The sequence below is a fragment of the Phyllobates terribilis genome, unplaced genomic scaffold (genome assembly GCF_046119375.1).
Source record: "Phyllobates terribilis strain yellow unplaced genomic scaffold, ASM4611937v1 Scaffold_7__3_contigs__length_470593459, whole genome shotgun sequence".
Lineage (NCBI taxonomy): Eukaryota > Metazoa > Chordata > Amphibia > Anura > Dendrobatidae > Phyllobates > Phyllobates terribilis.
In genome coordinates this window covers 57,510,505-57,529,551 of record NW_027362767.1, presented here as the reverse complement: position 1 = coordinate 57,529,551, position 19,047 = coordinate 57,510,505, and the positions used below count along the sequence as shown (strand labels likewise).

General features: G+C 45.4%; 1 protein-coding gene across 3 annotated transcripts; it reads right to left on the bottom strand.

The window, feature by feature from the left end:
- Positions 1 to 1,179: 1,179 nt before the first annotated feature.
- EIF5 (eukaryotic translation initiation factor 5) lies at positions 1,180 to 14,103 on the bottom strand. Of its 3 annotated transcripts, none has more exons than XM_073638590.1 (12): positions 13,952 to 14,103; positions 13,583 to 13,767; positions 7,512 to 7,789; positions 7,329 to 7,410; positions 4,062 to 4,234; positions 3,574 to 3,685; positions 3,171 to 3,292; positions 2,633 to 2,788; positions 2,394 to 2,555; positions 2,062 to 2,226; positions 1,761 to 1,895; positions 1,180 to 1,494 (listed from the first exon to the last, which is right to left on the bottom strand). In XM_073638590.1, exons 2-12 carry the CDS (start codon positions 13,602 to 13,604, stop codon positions 1,402 to 1,404), a joined length of 1,500 nt encoding a protein of 499 aa, XP_073494691.1. In that variant the 5' UTR covers positions 13,605 to 13,767; positions 13,952 to 14,103; the 3' UTR covers positions 1,180 to 1,401. The 3 variants fall into 3 exon arrangements, with proteins under 3 accessions (XP_073494691.1, XP_073494693.1, XP_073494690.1); XM_073638589.1 differs by having other exon boundaries at positions 1,202 to 1,494; positions 2,633 to 2,791; positions 13,952 to 14,102; XM_073638592.1 differs by lacking the exon at positions 13,952 to 14,103 and having other exon boundaries at positions 1,191 to 1,494; positions 2,633 to 2,791.
- Between the last annotated feature and the right edge of the window lie 4,944 nt (positions 14,104 to 19,047).

Genomic DNA, 19,047 nt, shown 5'->3' with positions numbered 1-19,047 from the left:
TCCAATGTAGAACAAATGTCCGTTTCCACATGCTTGTGCGTTATCACCAGGTCAAAAGGAGACAGGGATCTCCTCAGTGGACAGCACCATCATGGAAATTATGATTTCGATCAGTGGATGAAGTTAAAAAATAACTCCCATGTTGTGCCAAAGCAGTGTTTCAGAGTTAATGGAGGTAGCCTTCTTAGAAGCCACCAGGCCTTGTTTGGGTGCTGAAAAAGGAGAATTAACCAATTTCCTCCAGGCTGCAAGCTGAGAGGACACATCCTTCTTTCACAGCCAGGTTGTGCCCCAGTAGGGTTAAGTTTAGATCTTGATAAATGCATATTTTTTAATGTAATGGGGTAAATTGTATTTATAGATAAAGAGAAATCCATGTTTTAAAAAAGGAACTAATCACTTCTACCATTTACAGCAATACCACATTTGCTCTGTGCTAAATAATCGTGGTTTCCTGTAAGTGCCAGCCATAGGCTGGTCTTCATATGGGTATAGTCATGTGAAGTTCAAGGGTGCACATCTGCCATGGAAACTAATCAGCACCCCATGATCATGTTGTGACCAATAGGTTCTTAGAATGGAAAACTGAAGTGTTGTCTTGTTTGTACAGGCTCCTGTCCAGATACAATGCAGTCCCAGCCTCCTGCAGCTGACTTGTTTGCAAGAACTTTCTCTGCTTGTTTTAAGGCCGATCTGCTGGCAAATCCTAATGTATGATTAATTGCCATGGTGCTTACAGATGCATGATCATAGGAGCAGATTTAGGCTGCAATCACCTGGTTTTATTATTTTTGTTGGGATATGTTATTTCTAAGAGCAAATGTAACTATTTTCAGTAGCAGAAGTTCCTGCATGTATGTGCATTAGGAACAAAACAAAAAACCACACAATTTAAAGACAATCTAGATTTTGGGTTGTGTTCACAAAATCAAATGTTACTATGTCTCATCCAAACACAAAAATGAATCTGCAGTGTGGATGATGTTAACACATCTGTAGCAGAAAATTTGCAAAGTGCTACTTTTCTAGTACCTTTCTCAACTGAAAGACTTCATATGGAGTGGAAAAAAAAAACTTAGATCTTTCCAATAATAAAAAAAAAAAAAAAACAATACTGCAGTGATCAAAAACCAAACCTTTATTCACAACTGTATAAATGTGCACCAAACACTGGAATTTAAAAAGGAATGACATGCTACAGACAAAAAAAAAAAAAAAAAAACAAGTCTTTTTTTCTCATGTAATTTTCATTAGTGAAGCTTAGTTATTAAAAGATCAAATCACAGTAGAAAGAAACTAAGCGTACAAAAGTGTAGCACAATGTTCAGCTAGCGCAGCTCATTCACGTACATGTCGCACTTCAGGCATAAAAAGCAACTGGTGAACGGCTTTAGGTGAACTTTAAATGGCATCAATGTCAATGTCATCGTCCTTCTCGACAGGCGACTTTACAGTCTCCACCTTGGGAACGCTCACCGTCTTAGAATACACAACCTGTAGAGGAAAAAATCATAACGCCTGTATGAGTCACCATGCTACCACCAAATGTTAAGACACTGGAAATCATGAATGGGTTAACTCAATGGCAACTACATTTCCCCCCCTTTGCATTTCAGACAACTTCCATAGGTGCGGCTCTAAGGCTTTTTCAGTGCCGTTTGGGGTTCTACAAATTGGCGAATGATCTATAATTGTGACATTTCTACACTAATGCTGCTCATTTGCAAAATTGCTTTAGTCAACATATTATGAAGTAATACCTCTATATTTTCATCTTCCTCATCATCGTCATCTCCAGAAGACTCCTCTTCAGCTTCCTTCAGCCATTTAATAAAGGGGTCTGCCTTCGCCCTTATGTCTTTGGCAAGTTCTTTAGAGACGTATTTTTTGGACGGCTACCAAAGGAAAGTTAGACCATGAACAAAATAAAAATAAAAGCATAAAATTATATATATATATATATATATATATATATATATATATATATATATAAAAAAAAATATATATAAGTGTACCCAGATTAGTAAATTACAACCAAGAACATGAGAATATTGGCAGTACCTTCTCAGCCCAGCCGAAGATCACCTCTTCTTCCAAGAGATCTGCATCATACATTTCCTTTAAGATATGTGGTATTTTGGAGAGAAGTTGAGCCTGGTGCATACGCACAACACACTCAAAGCCATGGAGTAGGTACCTCTGTGCCTTTTTGTTGTTGTGGCAAAACTAAGGAGAAAATAAATATACCAGTTTTTTTTTTCTTCTTTTCACATTAGCCACTAGAGGGAGCAGCACTGTCATTGCAAAACCAATGAACAGCTATGGGCTGATGAAAGGACAGACCGGCTACCATTTAGCAGTATGTGCTGGGGTCAGTTTAAGAACATACTCACACGGAGGAAGTGTCGTCTGTATTTCTTTATCTGATCTCTTATCTTGTCATCAAAGAGAACTTCGGTTAAGACCAAAGGTCCCAAAATCTTCACATCAAGTCTTTCAGCTTCAGCTAGAATCTCTTTGTCAGAAGAATCGATGATGCCCTCTTCCTTCTTTTTCTGTAAGATAATCCACCATATGAGCTCCTAGTCCCCTTACGTCAGCATTGTAACAGTAAACGGGATCCTGATCCTACCTTCACATAGTCAAACAGCAGGTTCACTCGGTCCTCCACGGGTCGCTCCAGGTCCTCACTAAGAGTCAGGTTTTTTGCATGATCACTTATTTCTTCCATTCTGCGTCTCTGAGCCTCATCGGATGTGTCTTCGCCCCAATCTTCATCGTCATCATCCTCCTTTCAAACAAAAACACAACTTAATATCCATAACCAACATTACAAACAGAAGTAGATTTGCAGTTTAGTTTTCCCTTACAGATGTACGAGTTTTTGCAGGCAGAGTTTCCAATGGCACCAATTTTAGTTATCTATTGTAGTTCTTAAAGAGTGGGAGAAAGTCCAAAGACTTCCATTGTACAGTTTTGTTTTACAGTATAAGTTTATATAGTTCTGGTTTTGCCATCAATACTGACTTTTTGATGCCAAGAAAGCAGTGATGTGGATAAATCTCGTTCCCGCAAACATCAGGAAATTACATATTAATGCAGCGTGCATCGGACCACGTTTGGTCACTATTCTGACAGTTTACGGGAAATGTATTGATTTGTGTACTTACAACACGTGGAGGATTTAATTCTGTTAAAACTGCCGACTCATTTTTCTCGACGGCACCATTTTCTTTGACCCTCTTGTTTTTCTTGTCTTCCTTTTTTTTGCCTGTACAGCTGTCTGTGTTCTCTGCAAAGAGAGCCCCTCTGTAAGTATTCCTAAAAAGGCATCGCCATCCCCACCCAAGACTCCCGGCAAGTGAAAATACAGATGTGTTTGAGTTATTTTAACAGTAAAACTCAAGTCAGAGAAAACTGAATAAAAAGGACTCCAATTACTCTAGCAAGCAAAAATTGGGACAGCTGGGTTTGCATCTGCCACAGAGTGTTGCTTGCACTAATCCAGGGCAATTCCTACCCCCACTACAGGTTGCATGCAGTAACGGGGGCTTATACAAGAGCCGCACTTACCTTGTGGATTTTTGAGAATGAACGTACAGAGCTTATGGTTGGTGTCCAGCATGCCCCGATAACCACAGGCTTTACAAGAATTACCTATTGTTTGTTTCTTGGGATTGACATGCTGAAACAAAACACTGTTGTTAATGTCTGAACAGCGCACCATAGTGAGGGCAAACTGCACGACTTTCATTTTCTGATCACAGAACTGCAGTGACAATGGACAGATATAATCCTGCCATAAAGACCATTAATAAACCCAATCCCAGACATTTAACACTTTATATTTTACTGTATAGCTGAAACGAGAGCTTACAGAAAACACGTTAACAATACAGATTACTGCAGTAGTTATAAAGAGCCAGGATGACAGGGGAAATGTTTAATCAAAATGCAGTATTTGTATCAATTAAACAGAATATATTGGGAGTCTGTGCTGCCCAGTAGCAGGGTGTAATTTATATTATATGATGAGAGAAAGGGCGATGTCTGACACTCACCAGATCAGTTTCAGGGTTCTCACACTCAGGACATAGAACAAACTTTTTAATGAAACCATCCAACATGTCTTGCAGCTTATTTGCCTCATGAGATCCATTGACAATGTAACGGTCATTCTTAACATCAAACTGGGTCTGTGCTCCCAGCTCACAACCAAAATATTTGGTGGGATCTATTTAAGGGAAAAAAAAAATTAAGTCATCACAAATAGTCTGTTGGCCAATATACCACGAGTGCGTCCTACTATAGTCAGACTGAGCACTTCTGTTCTCAGCCCATTCACAACTGAATGATTCCTACTAGTTATTTTACCCCCCTACATAAAAAAAAAAACAAAATACAGCTAAATAAAAAAAAATTCTTAAAGTCCAATTTACAGTTTTTTTACTGCAGCTTTTTCTCATCAAGATTAAAGAGAACCTGTCAGCAGGGATGTCCATGTTAAACTAAAGGCATGGGCAGAACAGCGCTGTCACACTGATTTAGTACATGCCTCTAGTGTAAAATATGCAGCCTGGTTTTTGCTAAAACATGAATTTTGTTTCCTCATCTCTTCGTTCTCCAGGGTGGGACTGTGGGTAGGGTCTTTGGCTTACAGGGCTCAGCCACAACCCCTCTGCTGCATTTGTCATCTTCATTTAAATTTTGGGCTGGCGCCGTCTTAGCTGTGGGCAACGCTCTCAGATTCAGCTGATGGCGGACTACATGAAAATGGTGGTGGCGCATGCACAGATCGACCTCTGGCAGTCTCCAGGAAAATTATCCTGGGAGGCGACATGCACAGAATGAGATCTCCGCTCAATTACGAGGAAAGTGTCACCCAAGGCCGATCTGCGCGTGCGCCACTTTCATGAAGACCGCCACCAGCTGAAACTGCGAGAGCACCACCCACACTTAGGACTGCGCCAGCCCAAAATGTTAGTGACGAAGAACATGAATACAATAGAGGCAGCGGGAGGGGGGGGGGGTCCGTGGCTGAGCCGAAGACAATACTCACAATCCCACCCCAAAGAGATTAGGAAAACGAAGTTTATCACGAAAACCAGGCTGAAGATTTTTACTCTAAGGCTGAGTTCACACGATGCGTTTTTTCGTGCGTTTCCGTGGCGTTTTTGCAGTTGCGTAAACGCCGCGGAAAAGCATGAAAAACGCATGGTAGAAGGGCAGCAATGTTCCCCAATTGAAATCCGCATGTACTGTGCCCATGATGCGGATTTTTCCGCAGCGTAAACGCTGCGGTCAAAAATCCGCAGCATGTCAATTAATTTTGCGGAAAAGCTGCTCTTTTGCCGCCATTGACTTGCATTAGACCGCATGGAATCCGCATCACTGTATATGTTGATGCGCTTTTCATGTGGTCTAATGTGCGGATGGTACCCGGGTGTGGATGAGAGGACTCTCATCCAGACCCAGGTACCATTAAAAAAAAAAATAAAATAAAAAGATACATATATTCTCACCTTCTGACGGCCCGCGCAGCGTCCTCCAGGCTTCCCGGGCACTTCGCGGTTGAATGAAGGACCTTCGCTGACGTCAGAGTCATGTGACGGGTCACGTGACGCTGACATCGGAAGGTCCTACAGTCTTCACTGCCGGCAGCCGGGACCGATGAAGTAGGACACCGGGGGCCATCAGAGGGTAACGTATAGATTTATTTTTTGACATCACACACTATATAAATCCATGCCGGTTGCATGGATTTATATAGTGTGAAGTTGACAAGCACTTTCCAAGTGATGCTAAAATAGCTTGGGAAGCGCTTGTCAACCCGCATGAGGAAATGAAAGTGAAGACCGCTTCATTTCCGCATGTCCCTGGCAGGAAACCGCATGTACAATCCGCATGCGTTTTTTCCTGCCAGAGAGATGCAGAAACGCTCAGGAAAAAATCCTGAGCATTTCTGCATCATGTGCACATACCCTAAGACTATGTGCCCACGATGCAGAAATGCTCTGGATTTTTCCTGAGCGTTTCTGCATCTCCCTGGCAGAAAAAAAGCATGCGGATTGTACATGCGTTTTTCCTGCCAGGGACAAGCATGTGAAGAACGCTTCACATCCGCATTTCACATGCAGTTTGACAAGCGCTTTCCAAGCAATTTTAGCATCACTTGGAAAGTGCTTGACAACTTGGTCACACTATAAATCCATGCAAAAGGCATGGATTTATATAGTGTGACCGTAAAGAATGGTAAAAAAAATAAATATTATTCTTACCTTCTGATGGCCCCCGAAGTCTTGCGTCGCTCTGTCCTGGCAGCTTGCGGCGCACTACACTGAAGGACCTGCCGTCACATGACTGACATCAGCGCAGGTCCTCCTTCAGTCCACCGCAATCTGGCAGCAAGGGAGGACAAGCGCAGCGGGGGCCGTCAGAAGGTAAATACGATATTTATTTTTTTATTCTTTTTTTTTTTTTTTTTTTTACAGGTTCTATGGTACCCAGGTCCGAGGAGTCTCCTGTCCTCCACACCCAGGTACCATCCGCACATTGAAACGCATGGATTCCGCATGTACAGATGCAGTGATGCAGAATCTAAGCGTTCCAATGCAAGTCCATGGCAGCGAAAACGCTGCGCTTCTGCAAAATAATTGGTAGTGCTGCGTTTTTTCCACAATAATACGCAGAAGAAATTTCCGCAGCATGTACACAGCACATGCGGATTATCATTGGGGAACATAGCAGGCCCTCTACCATGTGTTTAAGCGTTTCCGCCGCTGCGGAAACGCTTAAAAAAACGCATCATGGGCACACAGCCTAAAGGTTTGTATTAAATCAGTATGACAGTGCTGTTCTGCCCACATCTTTAGTTTAACATTGCTATGCCTGCTGCCAGGTTCCTTTTAAAATGGGATCACACCCAAAAATACGCAATTTCTGCTGTGGTTTTCTGGCCATAATCTGCATTTTTCAAAAAAATAAATAATCATGTACATTAATTATCTACATGTGAACATGCCCTTGAGTTTCTCTAACAAAAGTTAAAAGGGGTTGTCTCATGAATTAAGGGTCTATGCATTTTAAAGGGGGCTTACCACTATGAGTTACATTTCCTCAGCCGCTGTAGAGAAACATGACCAGCACTGCCCCGAGTGAGGACAACTGTAAGGCTACAGAAGCCAGACCAATGGTGGCCACTGATAGCTGGATTGGCATCAGTCAATTAAAGGGGCTGCTCCAGAAAGACCTTTGAAGTTAGTTCAATTTTACCCAATTGCACACGAGCGATGCAATAAAGTCTATGAATTTTTGGAAATGTAACTTACACGTTGGAGGCCGATTAAGCGCCTTTGCAACATCAACCATGTTGACTATTACTGTCTTTATTCCATTTCCCTTGCCCTCTACCTGCAAAAACAGAAAAAAAAACAAAAAAAAAAAAAAACTTTTTTTTTCAAATATACCAACAGTAGCATTCTTCACCTGGTCAAACAGTTTGGACACGTTACCTTGGCAATCAGACGGGGCATTTTGTACCGATAGAACTGATCGGAAACACTGCGGTGACGTTGACAGACATTTTGGCTTATTATGATCTCTTTCAATAAGAGGAAAAGCTCTTTGATTGCAACTTTTTGGTATCTTCTGTCTGGAGAAGACTGGATGACATAACGACTGCAAGAGTTCTCGGTCTTTGACATGAAAATAATTTCGCCACTGAGGCTGTGAGCTTCTTGTTTGTATGCTATGTTTCCCCAATACAGGTACCAATGGCTGCGCAACAGCTCTGAAAAAAAGAGAGGGTTTGGGATTTTATTTTTTTTTAAGCTTTTGCATAGAATCTGTGATAGAGCTTTCACTGAATATTGTCTCCATACTTGCTAGAAGTTCCTTTCTCCACATTAAATAAACTTACATGGAAATACATTCACATACAATAGAAATTCTTCCAACTCTGTTCTCTCCCATAAGACCAAGGAATTGCACATGTGAAAAAAATAAATCCAACATGCTCACTGCTTAACCCCAGCATCTGCTATCCAGGTAGAGTAGTGACACCGTATACATAGAACACAGTTTGCGGATGCCACCAGATCCGCAGGTTCAGATGACCGACATGCCAACATCTTTAGGCTCATTCCTGCTGTAAGAATATGTAGGGATATTCACATCATTTTTTTGTCTGCTGAATGTCTTGTTACTGCTCGTTAAGTTAGACCCGTCATCAGTGGACAGTTCTTGCATTCCACCTGTTGCCCCAATCTTCTGTTTTTATTTTTTGTTTTCAAGTCTGCCATATGGGCCTTATGGCTTTTAATAAGGGAGCATGGCCCACATGAATCTCTGCCTGCATCTTTAGACTGCTGTGCAAAATTACCATGTGACTACACCAGTTTGATAACGACAAAAAAAAAACCATTTGAGAAGAAAAAAAAGCAGGAGTAAGAAAAAAAGCAAAAACTACACAACCTTTGACCGGGCCCCTAGCTGTGCCCCCATGTCACTGGTCGGGATGGCTTCTTACCTGTAGCACTGTACTATTCAGCCCGTCCCCTCTACAGATGATGCAACAGTTGTAGGACACATTTTCAACTTGCACATAAAGACTTTGGCCCAATTCAACAAGACTGGCAAACCTCATGCTTGGGGAGGGAGGGGCGGAGTGTGAGGCATAGCAAACGCTGCCGCTTGTCATATTAAGTGAGGGTCGTCACACCACTGCCCACTTTGACATAGCTGGATGAAAATGGAGTGAATACACCAAAACCATAGCCTGGGTTGTGACAGAATGTTGCCACTTCTCAGAGCTTTATGCTAGAATTCAGGAGTAAGCGCTTTAATGAATCAGGCTCAATGAGTCAGAAGCATTCGCTTTCCCATAGTTCTGTTCTCGTACTGCCATAGTTCCCCCTTAGTATAGAAAAGGGAAGAACGGGCACTCCTATTATTCATATACAAGGTGCACGGATAAGGTTCCAATACTTATAATGCAAAAAATAATGGAAAACTGCTTTTTAGCAATTTTAATGAAAGAAATTTTAGTGTATATAATATTTCATATGACATTTTAGTCTTTATGAACGAAATATACTAAAATTTCACATTAAAATCTCAAAAAAAAGTGAGCTAGATTCCATTGTTTTTCAGAATAGTACCCCCCCCCCCACTTAGGCCATGTGAACCCTGTTTTTTTCATGTGGATTTGTTACAAACTGAAGCAAAACCTGCCAGCAAAGTGAATGAGAAACCTGAAGTGTCATGCACACGTTGAGTATTATTGACTTGCAGAAGAGTCTGCAGCAGGTCAATTCTGTGCTTTTACCTGCATTCTTCACCCATTGAACGCACTGAAAAATGCAATGCTTGAGGCTGCTTTTTCCTGCCAAGAGATGCAGAAATTTCTGCACACAGTACTCAGCGTGTGCACATACATTACAATGGTCATCCCAAAACTGATACGCTTCCTACTGTATGATATATATATATCTCTCTAACTCGATGAAAGCAAACATCTTTCTGATACTGACAGAAAGACAAGTAGCAAGACTTCTCTAGTCAGTGAACAGCTTAATCAGCTTTTAGAGACCTTCACAATCTCCTGGCTGCAGAAGGAAGCAAAGTGCTGAACTACAGGGAGTTGCACCTTCCTGCAGTGTCTCTCACCCTTTAAAGGTGTGATTAAAACCTAACGAGTTTCATACTAAATGACTAAATTAGTAATTAATAATTTCTATTATACCCTTTGATTTAGAATCCCAGTATACACTGGGGACTCAAGTGAGACACCAGCAGGCCAGGGCTGTGGTCACTTCTGCAGCTGCTGTCCCCACCATGAAGCTCAGTATCGCACCCCGTGCTAGATTCCTTTAAATGTTCACCGACATAACAGGCCGGCATGAGCGCGCTGCCAAGAAGAGAATGCGGGATGCAAGACAGCTAGAGCCCAGCCCCGAAGACAGAAGTCACTGATGTCCGTTTCATGGTGGTGAGATCAGTTTCAGGGCACCTGGTCTTAATCTGATGTTGTAATCCTAGTGATTTTGCATTATCAGTAAGGGTTGACTTGCAGGACACCCATCGATCATGATGAGGAGGGGCACAGAACTGAGCCTCCATTTTGTAGAGCTGGGAGATATTCCTGCGGGAGATGAGCTGCCGCAGGAATAATGCATCAGGAAATTCACTACGCCCCATAACCCAACCTCAACGGAGGGTCAACTAACTCCCATACCAAGTTTGGGGATTAAAGAATCTGCCGAGGTTAAAGGGTTAGCCCAAGCTCAAATAGCCAGGATTTCCACACTTTAAATCAATGGGAGCCACAGTGATCTTGAGAATGAAGGTTAAACAGTAGTGGTAGCAGAGCATCCCCTACACAGTAATATTTCACAGAAGTATTTGTAAGCCAAAACCAGGAGAGGAGCAGATACACTGTATAATAGAAACACCTGCACCACTTCTGCATTTTTGACCCACTCCTGGTTTTGGCTTATAAATACTGTCGTGTTAAAGTAGCCTTAAAATAATCAATCCAAGAGTGAGGTCAGTCCCTGATAAAGTGATGTTATATCTTCATGAGATGGAGACAAGCCGGTCACCTCGTGTCAGAAGACAATGTTATGCTGCAAGTTGGAGCATAAAACAGGTTCAGAAGACGAGCCTGGCCCAGACATGGCTGGTACCAGCTGCGTTACACAGCTGGTATATGCTGCTGCCAGCAGCATTTAAGAGGTTAAATAGCAAAAATCCTGTTACTGATGCTAATCTGTGACAGCCACATGCAATAAGTGTTTGGCATAAAGACAAGTTATATTCCATGTATAAAAGGATAAAAAACTCCTGCAAAGCAACAGTGGATGCGTGTCCTCCCCTTACTCCAAAAACAAAATGTGAGGCCCAGTGGGGGCCATAATAACGTCTATAGCGATGTGGAATGTGGCAACTACTACTATCCATCTCCAAGTCTGGTTTTGCTGCAATCATACAGACTGAGAAAATTATGAAATTGTAAAAAAAAATAAAAACTTAAAAACTGGTGGAATTCCCTTTACCACGTGGTAAGGAGGCGTGTCAAAGCTTTATCTTTTAACAAGCCACTGAGCTAAGATGTCAGGCGTGGGTTAAACTAAGCTGAATGCAGCTCCTGAGTAAGATAAATGCAGCACATACAGATTGGGATGCCCTTTGATCACTAAGGTCTCCACCCCAGGAGCCCCCACCCCCTGGATTGCACAGGCCATGCAGCAGTCACACTTTACTACATTTACAGGAACTGATAAAAGGTGAATGTGTCCTTCATCTGTAACATGCAGCCTGGGACAAGTGACACACACACACACACACACACACACAGCCTCACTACAATGGGAGGACCTGGGTCCCATCAGCCGCTCATTACAAGCATCCTGCACTGGCATATAGCAGCCCCCATATGTGTACAGCAGTGTCACGCACCCACATAGGATTTCCCCCCCCTCCATATGTATACAGCAGTGTCCCGCACCCACATAGGATCCCCCCCCCCTCCATATGTATACAGCAGTGTCCCGCACCCACATAGGATCCCCCCCCCCTCCATATGTATACAGCAGTGTCCCGCACCCACATAGGATCCCCCCCCCCTCCATATGTATACAGCAGTGTCCCGCACCCACATAGGATCCCCCCCCCCTCCATATGTATACAGCAGTGTCCCGCACCCACATAGGATCCCCCCCCCCTCCATATGTATACAGCAGTGTCCCGCACCCACATAGGATCCCCCCCCCCTCCATATGTATACAGCAGTGTCCCGCACCCACATAGGATCCCCCCCCCCTCCATATGTATACAGCAGTGTCCCGCACCCACATAGGATCCCCCCCCCTCCATATGTATACAGCAGTGTCCCGCACCCCACATAGGACCCCCCCCCTCCATATGTATACAGCAGTGTCCGGCACCCACATAGGATCCCCCCCCCCCTCCATATGTATACAGCAGTGTCCCGCACCCACATAGGATCCCCCCCCCCTCCATATGTATACAGCAGTGTCCCGCACCCACATAGGATCCCCCCCCCCTCCATATGTATACAGCAGTGTCCCGCACCCACATAGGATCCCCCCCCCCCTCCATATGTATACAGCAGTGTCCCGCACCCACATAGGATCCCCCCCCCCCTCCATATGTATACAGCAGTGTCCGGCACCCACATAGGATCCCCCCCCCCCCCTCCATATGTATACAGCAGTGTCCGGCACCCACATAGGATCCCCCCCCCCCCTCCATATGTATACAGCAGTGTCCGGCACCCACATAGGATCCCCCCCCCCCTCCATATGTATACAGCAGTGTCCGGCACCCACATAGGATCCCCCCCCCCCTCCATATGTATACAGCAGTCTCCGGCACCCACATAGGATCCCCCCCCCCCTCCATATGTATACAGCAGTCTCCGGCACCCACATAGGATCCCCCCCCCCTCCATATGTATACAGCAGTCTCCGGCACCCACATAGGATCCCCCCCCCCTCCATATGTATACAGCAGTCTCCGGCACCCACATAGGATCCCCCCCCCCTCCATATGTATACAGCAGTGTCCGGCACCCGCATAGGATCCCCCCCCCTCCATATGTATACAGCAGTGTCCGGCACCCGCATAGGATCCCCCCCCCCCCCCTCCATATGTATACAGCAGTGTCCGGCACCCGCATAGGATCCCCCCCCCCCCCTCCATATGTATACAGCAGTGTCCGGCACCCGCATAGGATCCCCCCCCCTCCATATGTATACAGCAGTGTCCGGCACCACATAGGATCCCCCCCCCTCCATATGTATACAGCAGTGTCCGGCACCCACATAGGATCCCCCCCCCCTCCATATGTATACAGCAGTGTCCGGCACCCCCATAGGATCCCCCCCCCCCTCCATATGTATACAGCAGTGTCCCGCACCCACATAGGATCCCCCCCCCTCCATATGTATACAGCAGTGTCCCGCACCCACATAGGATCCCCCCCCCTCCATATGTATACAGCAGTGTCCCGCACCCACATAGGATCCCCCCCCTCCATATGTGTACAGCAGTGTCCGGCACCCACATAGGATCCCCCCCCCCTCCATATGTATACAGCAGTGTCCCGCACCCACATAGGATCCCCCCCCCTCCTCCATATGTATACAGCAGTGTCCCGCACCCACATAGGATTCCCCCCCCCCTCCATATGTATACAGCAGTGTCCCGCACCCACATAGGACCCCCCCCTGTATACAGCAGAGCCCCTGGCCCGGTGATGACTCTGGGGAGGGAGCGCTGATGACTCACTACTGCAGCACTGACTCAGCCCTGCCAGGCCGCGCATGCGCAGGGAGCCACACACTCCCCTCAGCAGCCGCACAGAAGGGGTCCCCTGCACCCCAGAAGAGGGGTCCTCACTTCTGCTCCCCCATCCCCACCGCTGCCCCTCACAGTGTGCCTGAGAAACCCTGTAGCTGCTTCTCAGCCACCTGCGTCACGTCCTCCTCCTCCTGTCATGAGGCGCGGCCGCCATTTTACCTCTGCCGTCCCCGCCATCCCGCGCTCGCTCACCACTCACCGTTTTCGTCCAATAAAGACATAAACACAACGCTGCTCGCCCTTGGGTGCGATGAACAGAGAAGGGCAAGAAGGAACGGATACAACCGCGGAGTACTGGACGGCACAGCGCACCGCTGGCCACGACACTGGACCCAGGCGGAGGAGATTACACACCGAGCGGGAGACACCCTCCGAGCGGGGAACCTGCGGCACAAACCGTGGACATCATTAACTCCGTGGCGGGCGGAGACTACAAACAAAAAGAATTCACAGACACTGGACGGTTTAATAACACAGGCGGGCGGGCGGCCAATTACAGGTCATTAATTAGTGGCCAGGGCGCTAATTGGCGGCACCGGGCGGAGCTGCTGCTGCGCCGCGCACTCACCTCACGAAGCTTCTAGTTCTCTAGTACGGAGGCGCTTGTGAGCGAAGCCTCTCAGCCAGAGACCAGCCTACCTGTGGGCGGGCACCGCCTACCCCAACTCTCAACGGCCATTGGACGACGCAGGGGGGTTCTCTGTTGGTTTCCGATTGGTCAAGTGCCCCAGCCAATCAGGAGGCGTTTCTTTTGTTTGCCGCCCAATCAGCGCGGTTTCCACTCTGTAGAGGGTGGGGAGGTGGGGGGCAGAAGTGTCGCGAGACCCGCGCGGGAAAGTTGTTGACGACGAGTGTGTGCCAAGCCACATGTGACAGGACTAACCTTTATGTGCGGCGGCGGCTGAGGGAAGGGCACGGGGTAATTGCCGTCCGCAGCGAGGCTCCGCGTGTAGCCGAGGTAGAGGAAGAAGACGACATATGTGTATAGAAAAGTGGCGTAAAAAGCCATGAAAAGTCGCAAAATGTTTGTGTAGCGCGAGGCTGTGCAAAAATCAAACAACTTTTTGGTGTTTTCACGCAATTTTCAGTCCAGCGCATATAAAGCCAACAGCGCATGGGACCATACCTATAATGCCTTGTGCTGCAGTACACAGCCGTCACTACTCAGCGCTGCGCACACGCAATGCAAGAATACGGCCGTCTATCCCACAGATGAAGACATCAGCGGCAACCCCAGTGTATCCGATATGTATACAGCAGTCCCAGTGTATCCGATATGTATACAGCAGTCCCAGTGTATCCGATATGTATACAGCAGTGCCAGTGTATCCGATGTGATGTATACAGCAGGCAGTCCCAGTGTATCCGATGTGATGTATACAGCAGTCCCAGTGTATCCGATATGTATACAGCTGTACCAGTGTATCCTATATGATGTATACAGCACTCCCAGTGTATCCGATGTGATGTATACAGCACTCCCAGTGTGTCCGATGTGATGTATACAGCAGTCCCAGTGTATCCGATATGTATCCAGCAGTCTGTGTATCCGATGTGATGTATACAGCAGTCCCAGTGTATCCGATGTCATGTAAACAGCAGTCCCAGTGTATGCAATATGATGTATACAGCAGTCCCAGTGTATCCGATGTGATGTATACAGCAGTCCCAGTGTATCCGATGTCATGTAAACAGCAGTCCCAGTGTATGCAATATGTATACATCAGTCCCAGTGTATGCAATATGATGTATACAGCAGTCCCAGTGTATCCTATGTGATGTATACAGCAGTCCCAGTGTATCCGATATGTATCCAGCAGTCTCAGTGTATCCGATGTAATGTATACAGCAGTCTCAGTGTATCCGATGTGATGTATACAGCAGTCCCAGTGTATGCAATATGATGTATACAGCAGTCCCAATGTATCCTATGTGATGTATACAGCAGTCCCAGTGTATCCGATATGTATACAGCAGTCCCAGTGTATCCGCTGTGATGTAAACAGCAGTCCCAGTGTATGCAATATGATGTATACAGCAGTCCAAGTGTATGCAATATGATGTATACAGCAGTCCCAGTGTATCCTATGTGATGTATACAGCAGTCCCAGTGTATCCGATATGCAGCAGTCTCAGTGTATCCGATGTAATGTATACAGCAGTCTCAGTGTATCCGATGTGATGTATACAGCAGTCCCAGTGTATGCAATATGATGTATACAGCAGTCCCAGTGTATCCTATGTGATGTATACAGCAGTCCCAGTGTATCCGATATGTATACAGCAGTCCCAGTGTATCCGCTGTGATGTAAACAGCAGTCCCAGTGTATGCAATATGATGTATACAGCAGTCCAAGTGTATGCAATATGATGTATACAGCAGTCCCAGTGTATCCTATGTGATGTATACAGCAGTCCCAGTGTATCCGATATGTATACAGCAGTCTCAGTGTATCCGATGTGATGTATACAGCAGTCTCAGTGTATCTGATGTGATGTATACAGCAGTCCCAGTGTATCCGATGTGATGTATACAGCAGTCCCAGTGTATGCGATGTGATGTATACAGCAGTCCCAGTGTATCCGATGTGATGTATGTAGCAGTCCCAGTGTATCCAATATGATGTATGCAGCAGTCCCAGTGTATCCAATATGTACACAGCAGTCCCAGTGTAATTGATATGTATACAGCAGTCCCAGTGTATCCGATATGATGTATACAGCAGTCTCAGTGTATCCGATGTGATGTATACAGCAGTCCCAATGTATCCGATATGTATACCGCAGTGCTAGTGTATCCGATGTGATGTATACAGCAGTGCCAGTGTATTCGATATGATGTATACAGCAATCCCAGTGTATCCGATATGATGTATACAGCAGTCCCAGTATATCCGATATGATGTATACAGCAGACCCAGTGTACCCGATATGATGTATACAGCAGTGCCAGTGTATCCGATGTGATGTAGACAGCAGGCAGTCCCAGTGTATCCAATGTGATGTATACAGCAGTCTGTGTATCCAATATGATGTATACAGCAGTCTCAGTGTATCTTATAATGTATACAGCAGTCCCAGTGTATCCGATGTGATGTATACAGCAGTCCCAGTGTTTCCGATATGATGTATACAGCAGTCTCAGTGTATCCGATATGATGTATTCAGCAGTCCCAGTGTATCCGATATGATGTATACAGCAGTCCCAGTGTATCCAATATGATGTATACAGCAGTCCCAGTGTATTCGATATGTATACAGCAGTCTCAGTGTATCCAATATGATGTATACAGCAGTCCCAGTGTATCCGATATGATGTATACAGCAGTCTCAGTGTATCTTATAAGTATACAGCAGTCCCAGTGTATCCGATGTGATGTATACCGTAGTGCCAGTGTATCCGATATGATGTATATAGCACTCCCAGTGTATCCGATGTGATCTATACAGAAGTCCCAGTGTATCTGATGTGATGTAAACAGCAGTCCCAGTGTATCCTATGTGATGTATACTGCAGTCCCAGTGTATCCGATATGTATACAGCAGTCTGTGTATCCGATATGATGTATACAGCAGACCCAGTGTACCCGATATGATGTATACAGCAGTGCCAGTGTATCCGATGTGATGTATACAGCAGGCAGTCCCAGTGTATCTGATGTAAAGAGCAGTTCCAGCGTATCCAATATGATGTATACAGCAGTCCCAGTGTATCCGATGTGATGTATATACAGCAGTCCCAGTGTATCCGATGTGATGTATACTGCAGTCCCAGGGTTTCCGATGTGATGTATACTGCAGTCCCAGTGTTTCCGATATGATGTATACAGCAGTCCCAGTGTATCCGATATGATGTATTCAGCAGTCCCAGTGTATCCAATATGATGTATACAGCAGTCCCAGTGTATCCAATATGATGTATGCAGCAGTCTCAGTGTATCTTATGATGTATACAGCAGTCCCAGTGTATCCGATATGATGTATGCAGCAGTCCCAGTGTATCCGATGTGATGTATATACAGCAGTCCCAGTGTATCCTATGTGATGTATACAGCAGTCCCAGTGTATCCGATGTGATGTATACAGCAGTCTGTGTATCCGATGTGATGTATATACAGCAGTCCCAGTGTATCCAATATGTAGACAGCAGTCCCAGTGTATCCTATGTGATGTATACAGCAATCCCAGTGTATCTGATATGATGTGTACAGCAGTCAGTCATATCTGCACTGTGGATGGGCACACGGAGCCAGTCATATCCGCCCTGTAGATGGGCATATGAGGTCAGTCACGTCCTCAGTTTGTTTACATTCTTGGCCCGAGTTTTACAGCGCTTCCACCACATGTTGCACTCGTCCTATTCATATTATGAAACTTTTTGAAGTTGCATTGCAGGAAGCAGCATGAAAATCACATGCAAAAGCCACTTTCATATCAACTGATGAGGAATCACAAGAAAATCTTGTTAAATATTCTCAGGATAAAAAAAAAAAAAAGTTGACACGCTGTCATAAGTAAATTGCTCTGTAGGACTCTCCCGTACAATTAGTTTGGCCAAAGGCAGCTTTCTCCTGGTGATTTTATCTGATCTAGGGTTTTATAGACAGTACTGGCAGCAATCAGCTGATCGCCCCATTGAACGGGTTTGTTTTCATTAGCTTGTAACACCGGCAGTCACATGATATGATCACGTGACCCTTATCATCCATGGCCTGTGGTTCTGCAGGGCACAGGAGTTCAATGTGCAATGTAGTCAATTTTTTTCAGCTAGGCTGCAAAATTACAAGGACACCCTAAATCCACAGCCATATTGTTTATGGATAGTGAGTGCACTTACAATATATTGGAGATTTGTATTGTTATACATCCTAAAGCTATATGTGCCAATGATATTCTCTGGACAATTGGCATGAAGTACCGTGCCTGTGATTTACAATATAATGGTTGCTACAGAAAAAAACATTCTTCATAAATCACAAGCAATAAGGTCAATTGAGCAAAACTCAAAGTGAGAGGAATGCCTCTAATATAGAGATGAGCGTAGGCGACCTGTAACAGAATCCGCTAGGGAAGCGCCAGAGAACAGGCATAGGATGAAAACTGAGGCCGGGTTCACATGAGCGTATTTTGCGGTCTGTACAGGGTGCAATTCCCGGTCTGGCAGCGGATATCTCGACCCAAATATACTGTTTCTGTTATGCACCTGTCCCAAATCCAGGCTGTGCTCCCTTCACTCTGCTCTGCTATACTCTGATGCTCCACATCTTGCTTTGCAGATGGCCCCGCATGATCCCATGCGATCATCTGCCTTAGTCTATATAAAGTCTACCAAGACACACCTGTACTGTCTTGGTACTATGACTTTCTAGTTGCTTTGGCTTCTGTCTGCTACCTGTTCTAAATAAAGTAGCACTCTGTAGCGCTATAGCATGCAAACATGAAATACATGAAATTTGAATTGCATTACTTCTCTAGAAAATAGAAATCCGGCCTCCAGGATTTCTGCTACCTGTCTATGGCCTCCTGGACTTCTGCTACAGCCTCCAGGACTTCTGCTACCTGGCTGCAGCCTCCAGGACTTCTGCTACCTGGCTGCAGCCTCCAGGACGTCTGCTACCTGGCTACAGCCTCCAGGATTTCTGCTACCTGTCTGCAGCCTCCAGG